We start from the raw sequence: 18829 nt of genomic DNA, 5'->3' as shown, positions 1-18829 counted from the left end.
GGATCCAGAGCTCAGTAAAACAATAAAACAGAATTTACAAGTGAACAGGAGGAATGCAATGGCATTAAGAAAGCCCTGACCCTTGACTCTTGACTCTTTCCACATTTCTATCTACAGATGAATGATGACATGCTTATAAAATTTGGAGATAACACAAAGGTATGAGGCTCAGCCAACCTGCGCTACAGTAAGACAACATCCCAAAAGATATCTTCCGTTTGTGACAATGTGTAATCACAAACCATTTGAAATGTAATAGGAAGAAACACAAAATCACAAACTTAGATTTTAAAAATGGACACAGTATACAATGAGAAACACCTAAACTTTAAAAGTTTGTATAAAGAAGATCCAGAGTTATTAATTAATTGAAAATTCAAAATTGATTAAGGCTTTTTTTTTTAAAGGAATGCTATCTTAGGCAGCATTATTGAAGTGTCTATATCAAGGGTTAGAAAACTTTCTCTGCAAAGGGTCAAATATCTAAGGCATTTCAAGCTCTCCAATCCCTATCACACCTAGTCAATTCTGCTTTTGTAGCATGAAAACAGCCAGAAAAAATTCATGAAAGAACGAGCCTGACTGTGTTCCAATAAAACTTTATTTATAGAAACAAATTTGAATTTCAGATCATTATCACATGTCATGAAATATTCTTTGGATTAAAAAAAAAAACGTTTAAAAATGTACTCCCTACCCACCTCCCCACCCAAAAAGTAAACACCATTGTCAGCTTGTGGGCCACACAAAAACAGGTGGCAGGTGAATTTGGCTGGTGGGCCATAGTTTGCCGATCCGGGGTCTAGATCAAAACACACTGTACTCTGCCTTGGTCAAAATACTCCTGGGTGAATGACGGTCATTTAAAAATTAAGTGTTTCTCCAGGGTGATGATGGTGGAGGAGCTAACTACACTTACACCATACAAAAGTAAGGAGAGGTACCATGGATATGGAAAAATACTGTAGGGGCTGTCATATGAATAGAGGAAGATACTTTACCTGTGCTGTTTAAAAGACCAGGAATGATGAGAGGAAGTTACAGAGAGGCAAATTTAACTTAGTGTAAGGCAGAATTTTCTATCAGACAGAGGTGATCCATCATTTAATAGGTTGCCTCTTCACATTGGTGTTGCATGGCCATCTTTGAGAGCGTGCTGAAGGGATCCCCCACAGTGGATGGGAAGTAGTAATTGGTTAAAAAATTCAGAAATGTTTATTAAGCAAATCTAACCTTCAAAAATCCTTAGAACCTCTTGATTAATGTATTTCTTTATTTCTTCAAATGAAACCGCATCAGCCTAAAAAAGGGGGGAAAGGTCTGTTAGAGCATAGCACAAGTGAGTAAAGAATAGAAATACCGGGTTGGTGTGCATACTTGAAACTTCTATGGAGATATGTTCATCAAGCAAAATGCTTTTGGCAACTGACTATAGGCAATAAATATCTTTGTTTTGATCAAATGCTCGAAAGAAGTGAAGTGCTTAATTGCTTTAAAAGCTGTGGCCTGGAATCATAACCAGTGATTTGAACATATTTCTTATTAAATGGAGAAGCATGGTTTCATATGATAAGGAAAGACATTTCCTATTACTTCATCTTCTGAAGTTACAGAATTTGAACAATGTTATCATGACATTAATATCCCAGGCACAATTTAACTTCTAACCAATCCCTGGAAACTGGTAAAGTCACTATCTGACTGATACTATGTGTCTCCACAGGAAGAGAACTCCCAAGTATGCTGGATTATTGTTTAAAGTGTTTTATTCATGGAATAAAACTAAGTTTTACTCATTTTATGGTACAGTTTCTTCTGTCATTCACACTTTGTAGGCATATTTGTGTTAAGCAATTTTCTTTTTTTTAATAGAAAATATGGGACATGAGAAAGGGAAGTAGGTAAATGATGTCAGTTGAGTTTGATCCCCTCAACAAATGAAGCTCCAGGAATTTGTCAAAGAATCTAACATTTATAATAGTAATGTTTTACGGTGGTATCCTGATATTTTTAAAAGAGAGCTATTATTTTTCATGATGGTTAGGATTTCAAAGTATTTTATTACTCTTTTTTTTTTTTTCAGTGGTTATTATCCAGAGGTATATGTGTGACATTAAAGACAATGTGATGGGCTCATAAAGTGATGATTTCTGTAGGACATAATAGGTCCAAAAATGCTCTATTTCAATATTTTATTTTCATTGTATATGGGACATATGAACCTGAATTAATGCATCTACTACCAATTACTGACACAGCACAGAGAGCTCATTATACAGGCTTTATTCAAGTAGAGCTTAGGGAGAATGGATAAAAAAATAGTCTGAATATTGTGGAAATGCCTAATTTGGCCCTCCACCTGGTATTGGCTAATCATTTGACGACAGCATGTCCTTAACTCCCTGCCCTCACTTCAGGACTTTCCTTTCTCCCTGACAAGGATGTCTTCTGATTAAGTTCCTCTGTGAATGGCCATCCACCACACCTCCTGAGGATATTAATAATAACATGGGCTTTCTTAACCAAACACTCCTTCTTGGCCTGTCTTCCACTTTAAAGTATCATTCAGGGTAGGTTTGTTGTTCTCATAGGCAACGAATAGAGTTTTAATGTAAAACAGACCTATGTTATCTGTGTAGTATAAGGAGACATTGTCATCGTATTTAAGAGCATGGCTTTGGAGTCAGTCAGACCTGGGTCTAACCCATGAAATAACTGTGACCCTGAACAAGTCAACTCAGTTTTTGCATTTGTAAAAGTGGGACAGACAGGGCACCAATCTTCCTAGCTGTGAGGATCTACTAAGTTAATGTATAGTAAGTACTTAGTGGAGGATCTGGAACATAACCTGAAATAAATGACAGCTATTGCTACCCTTGTGGAGACAATTTTATATTAATTTTATTTCTTTTACAAGGAAAATAAGATAAAAACAGAGAGGGAGGCAAACCATAAGAGACCCTTAAATACAGAGAACAAACTGAGGGTTGCTGGAGGGGAGGAGAATGGGTGGATGGGCTATATGGGTGATGGGCATTAAGGAGGGCACTTGCTGGGACGAGCACTGGGTGTTATATGTAAGAGTTGAATCACTGGGTTCTACTCCTGAAACCAATTCTACACTATATGTTAACTAACTTGAATTAAAAAAAAAAAAAATTTAAAAAAAATAGCTAAACAAACAAACAAACAAACGGATTATGCATGTTTTCATTGTAAAAGGGATACGTGGTCAATAGTAGCTAGGAGCTCCTGGAGCTCTTGGCACTACTCACCGGAGTACCTGGGACGCCTGGATTGCCGGGAGGGCCTTGGTGCCCGGGGGATCCCGTGGAGCCCTTGTTTCCTGGTGGCCCCACAGGACCTATGGCTCCCTTCATGCCTGGAAGGCCTGGTTTTCCCTGTTCACCTTGTGGGCCTCTGTCTCCCGGAATTCCCTGATCACCCTGTTGAGGAAAAAGTTAATAACACATTAACTGTGGTTAAGAGCAAGGATCCTGGATTCATCCTGGCACTTACTAGCTGGGGGACCTTGGACAAGTGAATTAAGCCCTCTGTACCCTAGTTTCTTCTCCCATAAAGTGCAGGGTGATGGAGTCAAGTCAAGTACTTAGAACAATGCTTGTACATTGAAAGCACTCAATAAAAAGTTAGTGACAATGTTAGTTGCACTTGGTTGCCAGTCTAGAATGATGACACTTTTGAAAGTCAACAGCAGTGGGTTGCCTGGGTGGTTCAGTCGCTTGAGCATCCGACTTCAGCTCAGGTCATGAATTCATGGTTCATGAGTTCGAGCCCCATGTCAGCTGTGCTGACGGCTCAGAGCCTGGAGCCTGCTTCAGATTCTTTGTCTCCCTCTCTCTTTGTTCCTGACCCACTTGCACTCTGTCTCTCTCTCAAAAATAAATAAAGATTAAAAGAAATTAAAAAAAAAAAAGAAAGTCAACAGCAGCTGTCACTTCAGGCCTGGGTCTCCTTGGCAATAATAAAAAAAGATGGCCAAGAGGATTTCATCATCGGGATTTTACAACAAGTGAAACTTCAGGACACTCAGAATCTCTCCCATGTGCTTTTCTCCTTCTCCTTCTCCTCCTCCTCCTCCTCCTCTTCCTTTCTCCTCCTTCTTTCTTCTTCTTCTTCTTCTTCTTCTTCTTCTTCTTCTTCTTCTTCTTCTTTCTTCTTCTTCTTCTTCTTCTTCTTCTTCTTCTTCTTCTTCTTCTTCTTCTTCTTCTTCTCCTTCTTCTTCTTCTTTCTTCTTCTTCTTTTCTCCTTCTTCTTCTTCTTCTTCTTCTTCTTCTTCTTCTTCTTCTTCTTCTTCTTTGCTTTCTCCTGTGTTTCTTCTTTACCTTTAATATTAGAATCTTTATTAGATTCTGTGGGTTAGTTTCTTTATTCGTGTTTTACAATGTGTGTCTGCGTGCATGTGCATGCACACATGCATGCATGCTGTGTCCTAAAACTCGTAAGATGAAAAAGGAGAGCCTTTGAAAGGGTTCAAAGCAGGTGCTCGGGGTGGTGATTAAGATCATATACTTAATAACATAAATGAACTATAAGAGAATTCACTGAGTAAAGTGCCATAGTAAATTAGGTACAAGATAATACTAGGTGTGCCCGACTGTGGTAAGAAGTTTATTTAATGCCGACTTTAATCCACTAAGGTGTCTGCTACTGTATGGGTTTGTGCATGAGAGGATAAGGGGGGAGAAGAGGGAGAGAGGTGTATATATGTATCATAGCACGTGTTTCAGTTATAGGTATTTCCAATATTCAGTTCCACAATGCCAGGAGGTGATGATCACACCAAATATGATGGAGTGGTACACTGAGGCTGCCCTGTATTTCACTGTGTTATTCTTTTATTTGTGACTACTGTGCAAAGGCCACACTCCATTTCTCTTGATTTAAAAAATAATGTAAACAAATGAACACTTACAGTAAACTATCTGATCATGGAATGAAGAGATGTAGAAAGAAGAAAAAGTGGATAGACCTAATTTCAATGCTACTGTCTTAGTTACAAAAACTTATCTGCATACAAGTATATCAACTCACTCACATTTTGGGGAAATACCTGAGATGAGTAAAATTAAAAAATAAATAAGAGAAACATTAGCACACTTTGATTAATACTCTGATCATGTGCAAAATAGTCAGTCTTCAACATATTAAAACTGTTTTATAATTTAGGCACAAAGATGTTCATTGCAGTGATGTTTATTATTATGGAAAGTGGCAAGAACCTATATATTCAGGAAAAGGAGACTGGGAAAGTGAAATAACGTATGTACAAACAGTGGAATAACACACATTCACTAAAAGTTACATGTATATTTACTGGCATGGAAAGATGGCCGTTATATATTATCTATCAGGTGTTAGGTAAAAAAAGTCATTTACAAAACAGTATGAACACACTTTTGGGAAAACATACATTACTTGTATTGATACATTAGGTATATGTGTATATTACATATAAGAGATAAAAATATGTTCAAAATAGTGCTTGTCCAAGATCAAGAATGCTTATCTCCATGTGGTGGGATATGATTGAATTTTTTCCTTTATATTATCTCTGTTTTCATATGTCCTTCAGTTATCATGGATTGTGTGTAATAATAAGTAAAAATGGGTAATTTAGACACCAGTACACAAACACACATGTACAAATACTGGAATTCCAGTGAATAAATTCTTGAGTAATCTTGGCAATGGGATGACTCCAACTCTACTAGTTCTGCTTCCCATCTCTCTACCTCCTCACACCACCCCCCTTATTTGACTTAGTGTTCGACGAGGTCAGGCATTCTCAACTAGGGCAACTCTGGTCCCCAGAAGGCATTTGGTGATGTCTGGAGACATTTTGGTTGTAGCAATTGGTGGGAAGGTGGCAGTACTATGTCTAGTGGATAGAAGCCAGGGAGACCGCTTACCATCCTACAATGCCCAGGATGGACACTTACAGGAAAGAGTTATTTGCCTCCAAACATCAACAGTGCTAAGGCTGAGAAATCTTAGTCTAGTTAAAAAGAAAATGAGTGATGGTTATAGCAGGAATATGTGTCTGACACAGGAAGATAAAAGCTTTCCAAACTGGAATAGCAGATTAGACTTAGTTCTGAATAAAGGTCATCCTTGTGAGTGTACCTGCCATGTGGCCTGCTTCTGCGTCCTTTAATTGGCCTATATTAGGGCTCGAAGAGATCTTGGATCACATACACCCTAGCCTTTTCATATTGGGGCACTTGTAGGAATCTGAACACATATTGTGTAACTCAAATGATGAGACAGTTGCAGCAGACAGGCTTAAATAATGATGAGAATAGTAATATACATACACGTTCTCCTTTGGGGCCTCTATCTCCAGGTTTACCCATGATACCCTGAAAAACAAATGTCAACACTAAAAAATCACTGCTTGTCAAGATTTTTCCTCAGCCTGCTCAGTCAAGTATTCTGGCAGGTACTGTGGATGAAGTTTTACATTAGAACATTTCTTTTAAGTGGTATTTTCCATACCTGAGCACCTGGTAATCCATCTTTTCCATTTATTCCCTATAAAGACAAAAGATGATCAATATTTCTAATTCTACATTAATATACATAGTTAAACACAATTAAAGGGTAAAGCTTCAAGGACTTAATCACCATATTTCTGATATTTTGGTGAGGCGGTATGGTGAAACAGAAGACAATGTTGATAGACAGCCATGAGTTCAAATTCTGACTCTGTTACTGCTAAGTTCTATTTACTTCAGGCAATTTACTTAACCTTAAAAGCATAATCTTTTTTACTTATAAAGTGAGGATAAAATAATGGCCTTAAAACTAAGGACTTGGTGAGATAACAGAAAATGCCTAGTTCACTGTAAATAGTCCACAGGGTTATTTTCCTTACTTATTCTATTAGGTACATTCTGAACACTAAGGTGTCCCATGGCGTTGAGTGGCTCGTGTGCAGCATTTATTGTTACCCTCTAACAATTTTCCAGCACAGAGAGTCATTCTCCGTAAATGGTCTCAGTTGCTGCTGGGGAAATTTCATAACATGGCCAGAGCATGATCCTACTATGAAATAAACTGTCAGCCAGAGAATGATTTGTTATTTTTCAGTTGGAGAATATGAAAGAAAAGTAAGAAATCTGTAACCATGTTTTCTCAGAGTGTTAAATATTGGCTTTTTCTTAGTAAACTGGAAGTTTCCCGAACTTTACAAGGCAGTTCTGCAGGTGAAAATAAAGCCCCCTGCTCAGAGATGTATGAGACTGAGAGAACTACTGGCTGGGAGATGTAAGAAGGAAAAGCACTTGGGGTCAAATCAAATACCTAGAGTCCAACAGCAGATGTGTTTTGAGATTTGGTTTGAAGAGAGAGATCAAGGTGAGGAAAATGATTTCTTAGCCAGCGGGCAATTGCATGGACATGCTTCTCTGAAAAGCCTGGGGGAGTTTTATTGTGCTGGAATAAATTCTGTGAGGACGGAACTGCAGACAACCATATGTTTTCACTGTTGTAAATTACACTAAAGTCTGTCGCAGCTGATAACCCAACCAAAGTCTCCAACCTTTCTGAGGCATTCTGGGAATTATCTAGAGTACTTTAACCAAGAACATGTTACCTGAAGTGTATGGTTCACAGAATTTATTACATCCAGAAACATAAACAACAAAAATAAAGTGGATTAAGGAGAGGATGTGAAAAAGACAACAACTGTGTCACTTGAATAAAAGAAGATAAATCTAGTGTAAAACTGTAATTCATGCTTTTGGTAACCGTGTAAGAAAAGAAATAACCCTATGGTCTTTTTTTGTTTTTGTTTTGTCTCTTGTAATTCATCAAAGACTATCATGTGTGTTCTCCTTTGTATATAAAGGTGTTATTAACTTTCCCTAGGTGAGTACTGCTTTCAGAGATTTTTTTGAATAACCCGTACATATTTGCTTTTCCCTCCCTCACCTCACTTATCTGGAAGAACTCCATCCCTGGGTATAACCAGCTTTGTGTCTACACATGTCCACACTGGAGCAGCTGACTGGTTGAAGAAAACACATAACCTTGCCCACTTGCTCCAATCGAAATGTATGATGGCAGATTGCAGGTAGGCCCTCTGTATTACCAGGCTATCCTGTATTTCCTGATGTGACTCCCTTTCCTTCTCTCCCAAAGTACTCCCTCACAGATTGTCCTGTGTCTTCAAATCTCTAGCATCACCACCCTCACACTCAACTGATGACCGTGACTCTTCTTCCACTGAGAAAATAAATAGGAGAGAACCACCTCACCTTCCTTCCCTCCACAAGATCCACTAACCTACATGTACTTATATACCAACTTCTGCCTGCCTCCCTCCTCCTGTTAAGAAATAACTGTCTCTGTTCCTTGTAAAGACCAATTTTCACTTCTGAGTGGAATACCAGTCTTCTCCCTCTACTCAAAGTTATTTCCACCCATATGGTATCATCAAAACTTCCCCTCTCAACTGGATCACTCTTATCAAGATATTAGCATGCTGTCACCTCTCCTACTGAGGACCTCCACATTTCTAAATCCAGGGGAGAACTTCCAGCTCTCACATTACTGATCTATATGTTTATCATTTCTCTGTCTTAAAATACTTAGTTACCTTGACATCTAGGAAACCTCATTCACCTGGTTTTCTTCCTATCTCACTGGCTGTGCCTTCTCAGTCTTTTTGCTGGGTTCTTTTCCTAACACTTGAAGTACTCTCTTCCCTTCTGATCTGTAGTCACTCCATTTCATCCAGTCTCAGGTTTAAATACCCAGATGAATCTCTCCAGTCTAACCTCTCCATTAATTCAAGATGCATATATCTACCTTTACTCGACATTTCCACTTGGGTGTCTACAAGTGCTCTAAATTGAATGTGTCCACAACAGAGAATTCTTGGTTTTCCCTCCCAAACCCACCCATTTCCAGTCTTTTCCACTTCATCAAAAGTGCCACTGTGACATGGCTGCTCAGACCCCACACCACAGCTTTGACTTGTCTCTCCCTCACACTCCACATCTGGTCCATCACTGAGTTTGCAGACTCTCCCCTCAATATACCTCCTAAACTCCCTTACTCCTCATCATCTCCCTGTTCTCACCATCATAATTTCCCATGGGGATTATGGCAATGCTTCCTGACTCTTGTTTTCTTCCATCCTGCTCCCTACAGTCCGCTCTTCACACAGTAGTCAGAGTGATAACTTTAAAATGTACTCCAGTCATTTTCCTTCCCCACTACAAATGCTTCAATGGGCTTCCATCATACTCCAAATGAAATCCAAACTCCATTCATGGGTTAGAAGTTCCTCATGGCCTGGACACCACCTGCTTCTCTCTTGGTATCTTTTCCACTCTTGTTTAGCTTAGTGCATGACTTCATGCCTTTTGCTGTTCTTTCAACACACCAGCCTCACTCCTCGATGGCCATTTCTCTTCCTTGAAACAATGTCTCCCACAACCACTCCAAGGTTTGATCTCTCACTTAATGCAGGTCTTTGCTTAAATGGCATACCTTTTTCAACTGCTCTATTTAAATGCTACTCCAGTGCTTCACCCTGCTTAGGGCTTTTTCTACCTGAAACTGTGTGTGCATGTGTATTTATTTGTGTGTTGTCTGTGTTCCTATACTAGAATGTAAACCCATGAGTTGCTAGCCTTTAGTAGGTGCTCAAGAAATAGTTGTTGAATAAACAAATTGCTGTTTGCATAATCCCCTGGGCAAGCATTTAGGGAATGGTCAGGGGCTGGGATAGGGAGTTGGTAATAAGAGGTGAAGGGGGAGGCAGGGTTTGAAACTATTTATTGAGTGCCTCCTGTGGCCAGGCACTGGAAATGCTTACCACATGTCACGTTACTTAAGTGATTCACAAAACCCTTTGAGTCACAATTCAAACCCATATCTTCCTGACTCTAAATTGCATATGCTTCCTGTATTTTCATATTGCCTTCTCTGTGGAGATAGTGGCCAGGGAACGCTCAGACCCAGAAGGTCTGAACCAGCCTCACGAACTCTGCGCTGCTTGTTCACCTTCAGTACCCACCTTCTCCTAATAGCACTCCCTCCCCACACACACCATGGCAAATAAACAAGCAAAAGGAGCAGTGACCTCTAAAGAGTAAACTTGAGAGTGGGATGGATGTCATTCATCTTTATGCCCCTTCCCTCATGGCCCAGTACATCCTTAGCAAACAGCAGAGACTGGATGAAAGTATGTTTAATTGAGCTGAATTAGTAAGAATGATCATTACAACGTTACATCAATATATATCAGTAACCAAGAGCTCTTTTAGGACACTAAAGGATGCTATATTTAGAAGCATGATTTATGAAAGTATAAGAACAAGGTCCACAGATAAAGAAAGGTATCTGAGAAAACAGCTTCTACATTGATTTTTAGCTTAGCACCCAGGAGTTATATCTGCAAGCCTTCAGTTTCTTTATATTTTAGGACGTGACAGGCCATTTTATTTTTTAACTCTGAGAACATCAGACTTAATAAATCTAATTTCCTGACACTTAAGACAAAACAAAACAAAATCTCACTTTTCCCATCATCGTTAAATACATAAAGATACTTCAGAGAGAGCTAGGACACCCCCAAAAGGGAGAGTCACACTCCCTTAGACACAACAAATGTCAGATTTTCTGAGGAGATAGGCGAAGAGGCAGTGCTTAGAATAGTTCTCAAAATGGTAAAATTTAAATAGTAAAAAGTACTTACTGGCCTTCCTGAGGGTCCTTCTGGTCCAGGGAAACCTATATCTCCAACAGGTCCTCTGTCACCCTATAGACATGTCACAGACAAATGTTAATTGCTCAGAAAAACTGTAAAACCACATGAAGTAAGTTAAGTAAGTGGCTCGCAACTCACCGGTTCCCCTGGAACTCCGGGAGGCCCTGGGGCTCCAGGTTTTCCCTGGGAAATCAAATCAAGGAGAAACATTAGGAGCCAAATTATTGCATGATGCCATGTACTCCCCCTGCTCGCCACCCACCCCCCTCCCCCACCACCTGTGAATTTAATGTGCAGCCAGGGCTGTGGCTCTTTATACTACAATGGCATTCCTAATGGGACAGAGTCTGTGGGGACATATACTTGACTCTGGAGGCTCCAAGGTACAGACTAGAATGCAGTTCTCTAATATACCTATGTGTGGATGGCAGAGGGGTAGGAGGGGAGGATAATATCTTTGAAAATACTAAACCAGTGTATCGTCATTAGTGAAAATGCATCTTGTGCCTAATTGACTAGCAGCTCTTCTTTACTTTGGTGTTTGGGAGGGCACAGAGAGTCAAAGAAATCTTTCCTAGATTTTGCATTTTATAAGAGTATTTTTAAGTTCATAGTAGGCTAGCCTGAAAAAAACCACATGTTCAGCTTGAAAAGCCATGTTTGGTTGAAAGGGAAAGGACAAGACTGATTTGTTCCAACACACATGGCTTTGAGGACTAACGATTGAGAAACATTAGGTAGGGAGACCACTGGGAGGAAAAAGGGAGGAAGATGGTCCAGCAGAGACTAGAAGTGAGAAGTACCCAAGTGCCCAGACCAAACTTAAAGATGTTGGCTTTGAGAGGGAACCACCTCCTATCCCTTAGACCTAACATGGATAGAAAAATAAATAACGAAGGGATGTAGGTATATGGCTGAGGCTGCAGAAACACTAGTAGGTTCCCCAGTAGAGAATCTGAAAGAGGGAGGGCCTTTTTCCCCTCTTGCTGTTTAGAACTCTGGGAGGAGCCCCGGTCACAGGCACAGATATGGCTGAGTGGTAGAAGCTAGGCAGACACAAGGCCTGACAGAGCATCCCTGGTTCCATAGGCTCTGTGGAACTCCTGAAGCTCCCATGGGCCAGAATTGGGGATGTGCTACAGCTGAGAAGGCTAATGTCCAGCATGGTCTTGGCATAGAACACAAGGGGTAGAGTGCTTGGGCCTTGAGATCTGACACAAAGGGATTAGGAACTTGATAGCAGGCAGCAGCAACCCCAAAGGTCAGGTGGAGCTCAGAGGACCTGGGGGAGAGCATGCTGTGTGGAGGCTTTCCCCCACTGCCGGCACTGACAGATACTTCCTCCTCTACACCCACATGTCATCCTGGGAAGAAGCGGGAGAAAGAAGCCCAGGAGAAATCTCTGGATGAACTTGAATATACTAGAAAGGGATAGACTGATCTCTTCTTAAGAAGAGCAGGATTGGGTTTCCTTGGTACTCAGCAGAGTGATCATAATGAGTCTGAGTAGGCAGGTTTCATCTCTGCTGCAACATGAATAATCCCCTTAAATCTGTTTTGTTGTAGTAAAATGTACATAACATAAAATTTACCAGCTTAATCACTTTTAAGTGTACAATTCAGTATATCCATACTGTTGTGTAACCATCACCACTATCTCCAGAATCTTTTGACTATTTTATTTCTTGAATCATAGTAAGATCCACTATAAAAAAAAATTAAGTTGCATTTTTAATTATACAGTTGTATACATGCAATGAGTAAATCTCTATGCCTTCTTTATTTCTGTAATTGTCAGTTAATCCTCTTAATTATGAGATAAGAAAACTGCATTCTAAGTAAATGTATAGGATCTTTAGACAGCCAAGCCCCTTATTTCAATCATGCTGTATCCTTCAAAAATATCTTTGGAGGTCTTCATTTGGATTGCCTTTTGAGCCTGTCACTCACTTTTTCAATACTTTCATTGGTTGCCAATATTTTTTCCCTTATATACATATGTAATTTAGGGTCATAGTGAGAAGTAACTTTTAGTCATACCTGGCTGAATATAGTGGGAACTAAGCTTCATGATACCACGTGTAAACAAAAACAGGGTATGAATATAAGCGGGGCAGGTTGTAGGGCAATTCTGGAAACAGAATTCCAAATATGTTGCTAGGAATAGTCATGATCAGGGGACAGGAGAAGGAATGGGATTAAGTGTGAATCTACTTTTAGGAACAATACTTTCTTGTATAAAAAATCCTGACATGCTTGCTAAAGAAAATATTTTCATGTTACTTTTCAATCATACTAACAAATATTTACTTTGATCTAGAATAGCTAAATAAGGGGATTCCTCCTCTATAAAGGATGATTTTCTGCAGAGTATGAATGGGTTTTAAGTTTTTGTTATTAGACTTAACCACTAAATAGAGTAAAGCAGAGTGGCCACTGGCCTTTTAAAGGATAGAGGTGGTGGGCGGTGGTGAGCACCAGTGGGTAGTGATGGATGTTCTGGGTGGTGTTTGTTCTTAGTAGGTGTCAATGAGTGGTTGTAAGTGGGGATGGTAAGGCCCTTTCTTATCTGTGTTCTTATGACTCAAGTACATAGTTTCCATTGACTTTCCTTCCCTGGGCCTACCCTGCAGGGGCACTGAGCAACGGTAAGTGGGCTCTTATTCATAAAGCATGGCCACAAAATTTTAATTAGAGCATCATGAATGAAGATCAGAGCGATCCCTAGGGCTCAGAGAAATGCTTTCAACCTTTCCTGGAGTACTTCCTATTCATTTGAAAAGACCTTGATGAGATTAAAACATTTGACACCAGAGAGCAACAAAAATGATTGAGAGGCTGGAAGGGCTAGTTTACGAGGAAACATTAGCAGCAGTAAAGATCTGTTAATAACATCAGGCCTAGGGAAAACTCAAGCAGATTGTAGCTTAATACCAAGAACTTGAAGTACATGCCTGAGCACAAGAACTTTGCCTTTTCAGGGCCAAGAAACCTTAAATGAGACAAGAACACAGAAACAAAACAAGCTCCCCAAATTTGGTTTTGTGTACTAACATATTGGCACCAGTAACTGGGCATTGCCTTCCCCACCATTTACATGAGTTGGGAAGGAAAAAGAAAAAGACAAAAAATAAGAAAAATGTGAAAAAGAAAGGAGCATTCTTGAGGATGGACAGGGATGGATGGGGTTTTATTTTTTTAACTGGATGTTTCCAGAACCTAATGGAGATTAGGCAGGAGATATCATGATTAGGTAGGAGATCAGTAGGAGATTAGGTAGGATGTACCATGTGCTCCTCAGCCATTTTGCTCCCTAGCCATAGATTTGCTGTGGAGATGGAACTTCTTCCCTGTGAAAATGACATGAGATACTCTGGACTCACCGATATTCCGGCTATTCCTGGGGGACCTGCTGGGCCCCGATCTCCCTGTTGGGATAAAAAAAAATTGCTACTTATAATGATATCGATAGAATCTTTACCTATAAAATTAGTGCTCAAATAATCATTTGGATTTGGTAAACCTTTTCTTTGGTATTGATAAGCATTATCAATATCATCAGACGGGAAAATAAAATGAGCAGCTAACTGAATTTGTTAAAACTTGTTCCCTCCATAAAACTAAAGCAAATAAGAATCTTAATGAAAATAAGCATTTAGGTTATTTCTATTACCTATTTTTAATAGGACTCCACACATACAGCTAAAATTAGTCAAGACAGTATTTTTATTCCACATATTCAAAAGTAATCCATTATCAATATTTAAAACAGAGAGCACATTGAATGTCTTCTAAAAAGTTTTCCCCACACCTGCCTTATTGGATGTAGGGTTAGAATAAAAATATTTAGAACAAGAAATTTTGTAGTTCTCTCATTAGGCCATTAGAAGATCTCCTGAATTGCCCTGAACAGTGGAGTGACTCAGCTCTTTTTCCAAAGGCAATGTGGTATTTCAGATAAAGCTGACGATGCTAAAAGTACTAATGATTATATATGGGATAATAAAATGGCAATTTTTGTTGAGCAGAACCTACATTAAAAAACTTCATAACTTCACTCGGGGACATAAAAGAAGACTTGATTAAATGGAGAGATATGTTTTGTTCTTGGAGGGCAAGACAATGTTGTAAAGGTGTCATTGCTGCCCAAACTAATTTATAAATTTAATGCAATTCTTATGAAATTGCAGCTAGATCAGATGATATTAAAGTTCACTTGGGATAATGAATAAATGAAAAGATAAAAGAAAAAAATTAAAAGAAGAACAATAAGGAGATTAGCAATACCAATATTTAAACATATAATAAAGCTTTAACAATTAAAATAATGGAATATTGGCATAAGATTAAGCAGTATATCAATGCGATATAAAAATGTTACATAACCTCAGAAATAGACCCACATCCATAACAGGATTTTAGTAAAGGAGATGTATTATCCAACAAATAGTGCTAATAATTGAATAGTTTCCTTGAAAAAAGTTTAAGTCCTCTCCTTATGTTATACTCCATATAAATCCCATATAGATTGAGTAAATAATAAAATAATATGAAGTACAAGAAAACTAGAAGAAAATGCTAAGTGACTACCTGATTTTGGTTGAGAATAAAAATAAAAGGAACTCAATGCATAAAAGCAAAACAAGAAACCACAAAGGAAAATCATTTGCTATTTGACTACATAAAAGTTATATTTACATATACAATGAGATTAAACATGAAAATGAAAGGCCAGATTGACTAGGATATAAACCCTAACATATGAGATAGAAGTAATATCTTTAATATATAAAGCATAGCTATAGTCAAATAGAAAAAGAACTAATAGAATAGTAGGTAAACAGTATGAACAGGAAATTCTTGTCAGATTCACTCTGCTCCTTTTAAGCAATGGGATTTTTACCCATGAAATGAATAAATTGGAACTTTTCATTCAATGGAAACTTTTGTATATCTGAAAAAGGTTAACATTAAGGGGCCTTCTCTTGGATAATATGGTTCTCCCAACAGTGAGGTCTAGCAGTTCTTTGAACCACTCCTCTAACCATCTTGCCTCTTATTTCCATTGTTGTATTTGAGACTTTGTCAGTAAGAATAACTGTAACCCCTCCATAATGTCAATTTCATAAATTATGATATTGGACCACCATAGTTTTAACTACTCTCTTGAGTACCTTGGACTCCCAAACTTTTGATGCCACCAAGACTGCGAATCCATTGAACAGATTTTTCATTATTCATCAACTCACTAGATGGCCTCTCTCTCTTATTTATTTAGTTTAAATTCTATGGTCACTTGCTATAATCACTCCCTTTGTACATGACTGACTCTCTTGCCCCATTCTTGCTTCTAGTACTCACCTGTCAAAACCGGAAACTCATGCTGGACGAGATCTCCCTGACTAGTCTCGCTTCAGTTTATGACCATGAACCTCAGTGGGGAGGGTGGAGGGCCTAGGGCTGCCGACTCATCATACTCTGTGGTCCCTGGACTCTCCTTTTCTCTTAGAAGACCCTCTCCTTAAATCTCCAACCTCTTCTCACTCAACTTCACTCTCAGATGATGAACTTTTTCCTCCATCTCTTAGAAAATTTAATCAATCAGAAAAGAACTCTACAGACCCCAACCAATTCTTCTTCCAATGTATCAGCATCTGTATCCCTATACTCTTTTTTCCACCTGTTACCATAGATCAACTATTCATTTCCTCTTTGAAGCCAAACCTTCTATTTATATATTAGTTCCCATTTTATTTCAGCTATTTGAGAATGTCATTCCAGAAATTCTCCCCTCTCCTCCTATATCATCACTCCCCTGACCCTTTCTACTGGATTATTCCTTTAGCATATGACTATTATGATATTTCTATGGTCCATTCCTAAAATCCATTTTATAAAACCTCACCCTACTTCCCCCAGCAGCCCCCAGCCCATTTCTTTGCTTTCCTTTACAGCAAAACTCCTTGATCATTGTTTATACTGTATTTGCTTTCTCTAATTCTTTTTTTCTTATTCTCTCTTAAATCTATTCAAATCCAACAGTTGCTCCTACCAAAATAATGAAGTAATAATTATTATTGCTAAACCTCTACATTGATAAATCCAATGGTTAATACTTGGCCATCCTACTTGACCCCATCCCCATCATACTTGACCTATTTGCAGTGTTTGAGACAAGTGATCACTCCCTTTACCTTGATACATTATCTTCGCTTGGCTTTCAGGACACCTAGTTTTCCTCCTACCTCCTGGTCATTTCATCTCAGTTTCCCTTGGTCATTCTTCCTTTTCTTCCTGATCCCTTTATGTTGGAGGCCTTAGGGCTCATCCTTGGTCCTTTCCTCTTTTATGAAATCTACTGTCATTCCCCTGGTGATCTTATCAAGTCTTCTGGTTTTAAACTTGGTTGTTCCAAGCATATAGATATCCCAGCATGCTCCCCTGACTCCTTTTTCAAACTCCATGCCTTCATATTGTGTTGCCTACTCACTACTTCTATTTTTCTAATAGATACTGCCAAATTTGACCTCATGTCCAAAATTATACTGATCATCCTCACCCTGTCTACACAGCCTCTGCCTATTCCTCATTTCAGGTGATGACTTCCCCATCATGCCAGTTTCTCAGGTCAAAAAACTTGGGAGTCATCCTTGACTCCTCTTATTTGGTTCTACCTTCCCAGTATATCCAGATTCTAGCCACTCCTCACTATCTCCACCATTTCTTTGATCTGAACCAACCTGTACTATGGGAATAGTCTTCTAATAGGCTTGCCTGCTTCCACTCTCGCTTTCCACCTGCAGGCCTATCACCCTGAACCGACTGAGCCACCCAGGTGCCTCTATGTTCTAATACATCTTGAACCAAGGTGAGTTTACTGATAACATGTTTGAATATCACAGCAAAGTTAAATTGCTAGACAAGTTTTTAAATACTTATTCTCAATCTATACTTACCTTGCCACAGGATCTATAACAGAATTTGCAGACTGGCACTGGTCCTCTCTGGCTACATTTTGAGTAGTATTGCCTTGTGTGACCACATGGCTGGGCTACACCTTACTTCTACTCCTACCTCTCTGACCTCATCTACCACTCTCTCTTTCCCTCATTCCCCTGGTCTCCTTTGGTGTAGCAGCAATGCTCACGTCTCTCAGGGCATGTAGACCTGCTATTTACTGTTTCACAAAACTGTATACATTTATGGTATGCAGCTTAAGGATTTGATATATTCATACACTGTAAAATATTCACCAAAATTAAGCTAGTTAACATCTCTATCACCTCACGTAGTGGTAAGAACACTTAGCAAATTTCAAGTAGATGGTAAAGTATTACTACCTATCATCACCATGCTATACACTGGATTCTTCTTTCAGGGTTGAGGGGACTTGGCTATCTCTCCCTCATGCTTTCAAGTCTTTGCTCAGATCTTGCTTTCTCAGACTCCTATTTACAGACCCCTCTCCTTTAGCACACCTGAGCCCCCTTAACCGGTTCTTCTTTCTCCTTCTTTCCGTAGTACTTACCAACATTTATTATTTATTTATGTTTATTTTAGTTTCTGTATCCCCTTCCTAAAAAGTAAGTTCCTCGAAGGCAGAGATTTTTGTCTGTTTTGTATTCTTAGGTATCTAAACGTAAAACAGTTCCTGGTCCAACAGGAGGTGCTCAATAAACATTTTTGAATGCTGAATCTGTGCCATTTTTAACCCCTGTACTTACCTTTATACCTGGAAATCCTTCTAGTCCTGGCAACCCCATTGCACCAGGTTCTCCCTGTTAAATATGAACATAGGAAATTCAGAAACAATGACCAAGAACGTTTTTTAAGCATTGGTTTCGAACACAAAGATTTTTTTGTTTGCCAAAAAAGTATCCCCTCAAACACGGATTAGCGATTTAGCAAGTAATCTGTATGCTCTATTTTCAAACATCTGCATTCTTGCATTTGGTGTTTGTCAACAGTTTGAGGATTAAGCTAGTCCCTGGAGAAGTATGAATATAATTTCTGATTAATTATTTTTATTCTGATTAAGAATCTAATTAGAACGAATCCCTCTAGTCAGTGATAATGCCAATTTCA

The 18829-nt window shown here is 38.9% G+C and overlaps 1 protein-coding gene across 2 annotated transcripts in view; it reads right to left on the bottom strand.

Annotated features, from left to right (window-relative positions):
• The window catches only part of COL19A1 (collagen type XIX alpha 1 chain), a 349939-nt gene that overhangs the window by 22380 nt on the left and 308730 nt on the right, over window positions 1-18829 (bottom strand). For both annotated transcript variants that reach the window (XM_045498677.1, XM_045498678.1), the window contains exons 42-49: window positions 18469-18522; window positions 14128-14172; window positions 10883-10927; window positions 10733-10795; window positions 6520-6555; window positions 6339-6383; window positions 3276-3446; window positions 1234-1300 (exon numbers count right to left, since the gene is read on the bottom strand). In XM_045498677.1, coding sequence (XP_045354633.1) covers window positions 1234-1300; window positions 3276-3446; window positions 6339-6383; window positions 6520-6555; window positions 10733-10795; window positions 10883-10927; window positions 14128-14172; window positions 18469-18522 — 526 coding nt within the window. The remainder of the gene's footprint in view (window positions 1-1233; window positions 1301-3275; window positions 3447-6338; window positions 6384-6519; window positions 6556-10732; window positions 10796-10882; window positions 10928-14127; window positions 14173-18468; window positions 18523-18829) is intronic.

This window comes from Leopardus geoffroyi, chromosome B2 (assembly GCF_018350155.1).
Source record: "Leopardus geoffroyi isolate Oge1 chromosome B2, O.geoffroyi_Oge1_pat1.0, whole genome shotgun sequence".
Taxonomy (NCBI): Eukaryota; Metazoa; Chordata; class Mammalia; order Carnivora; family Felidae; genus Leopardus; species Leopardus geoffroyi.
This window is presented reverse-complemented; position numbering and strand designations above follow the sequence as displayed.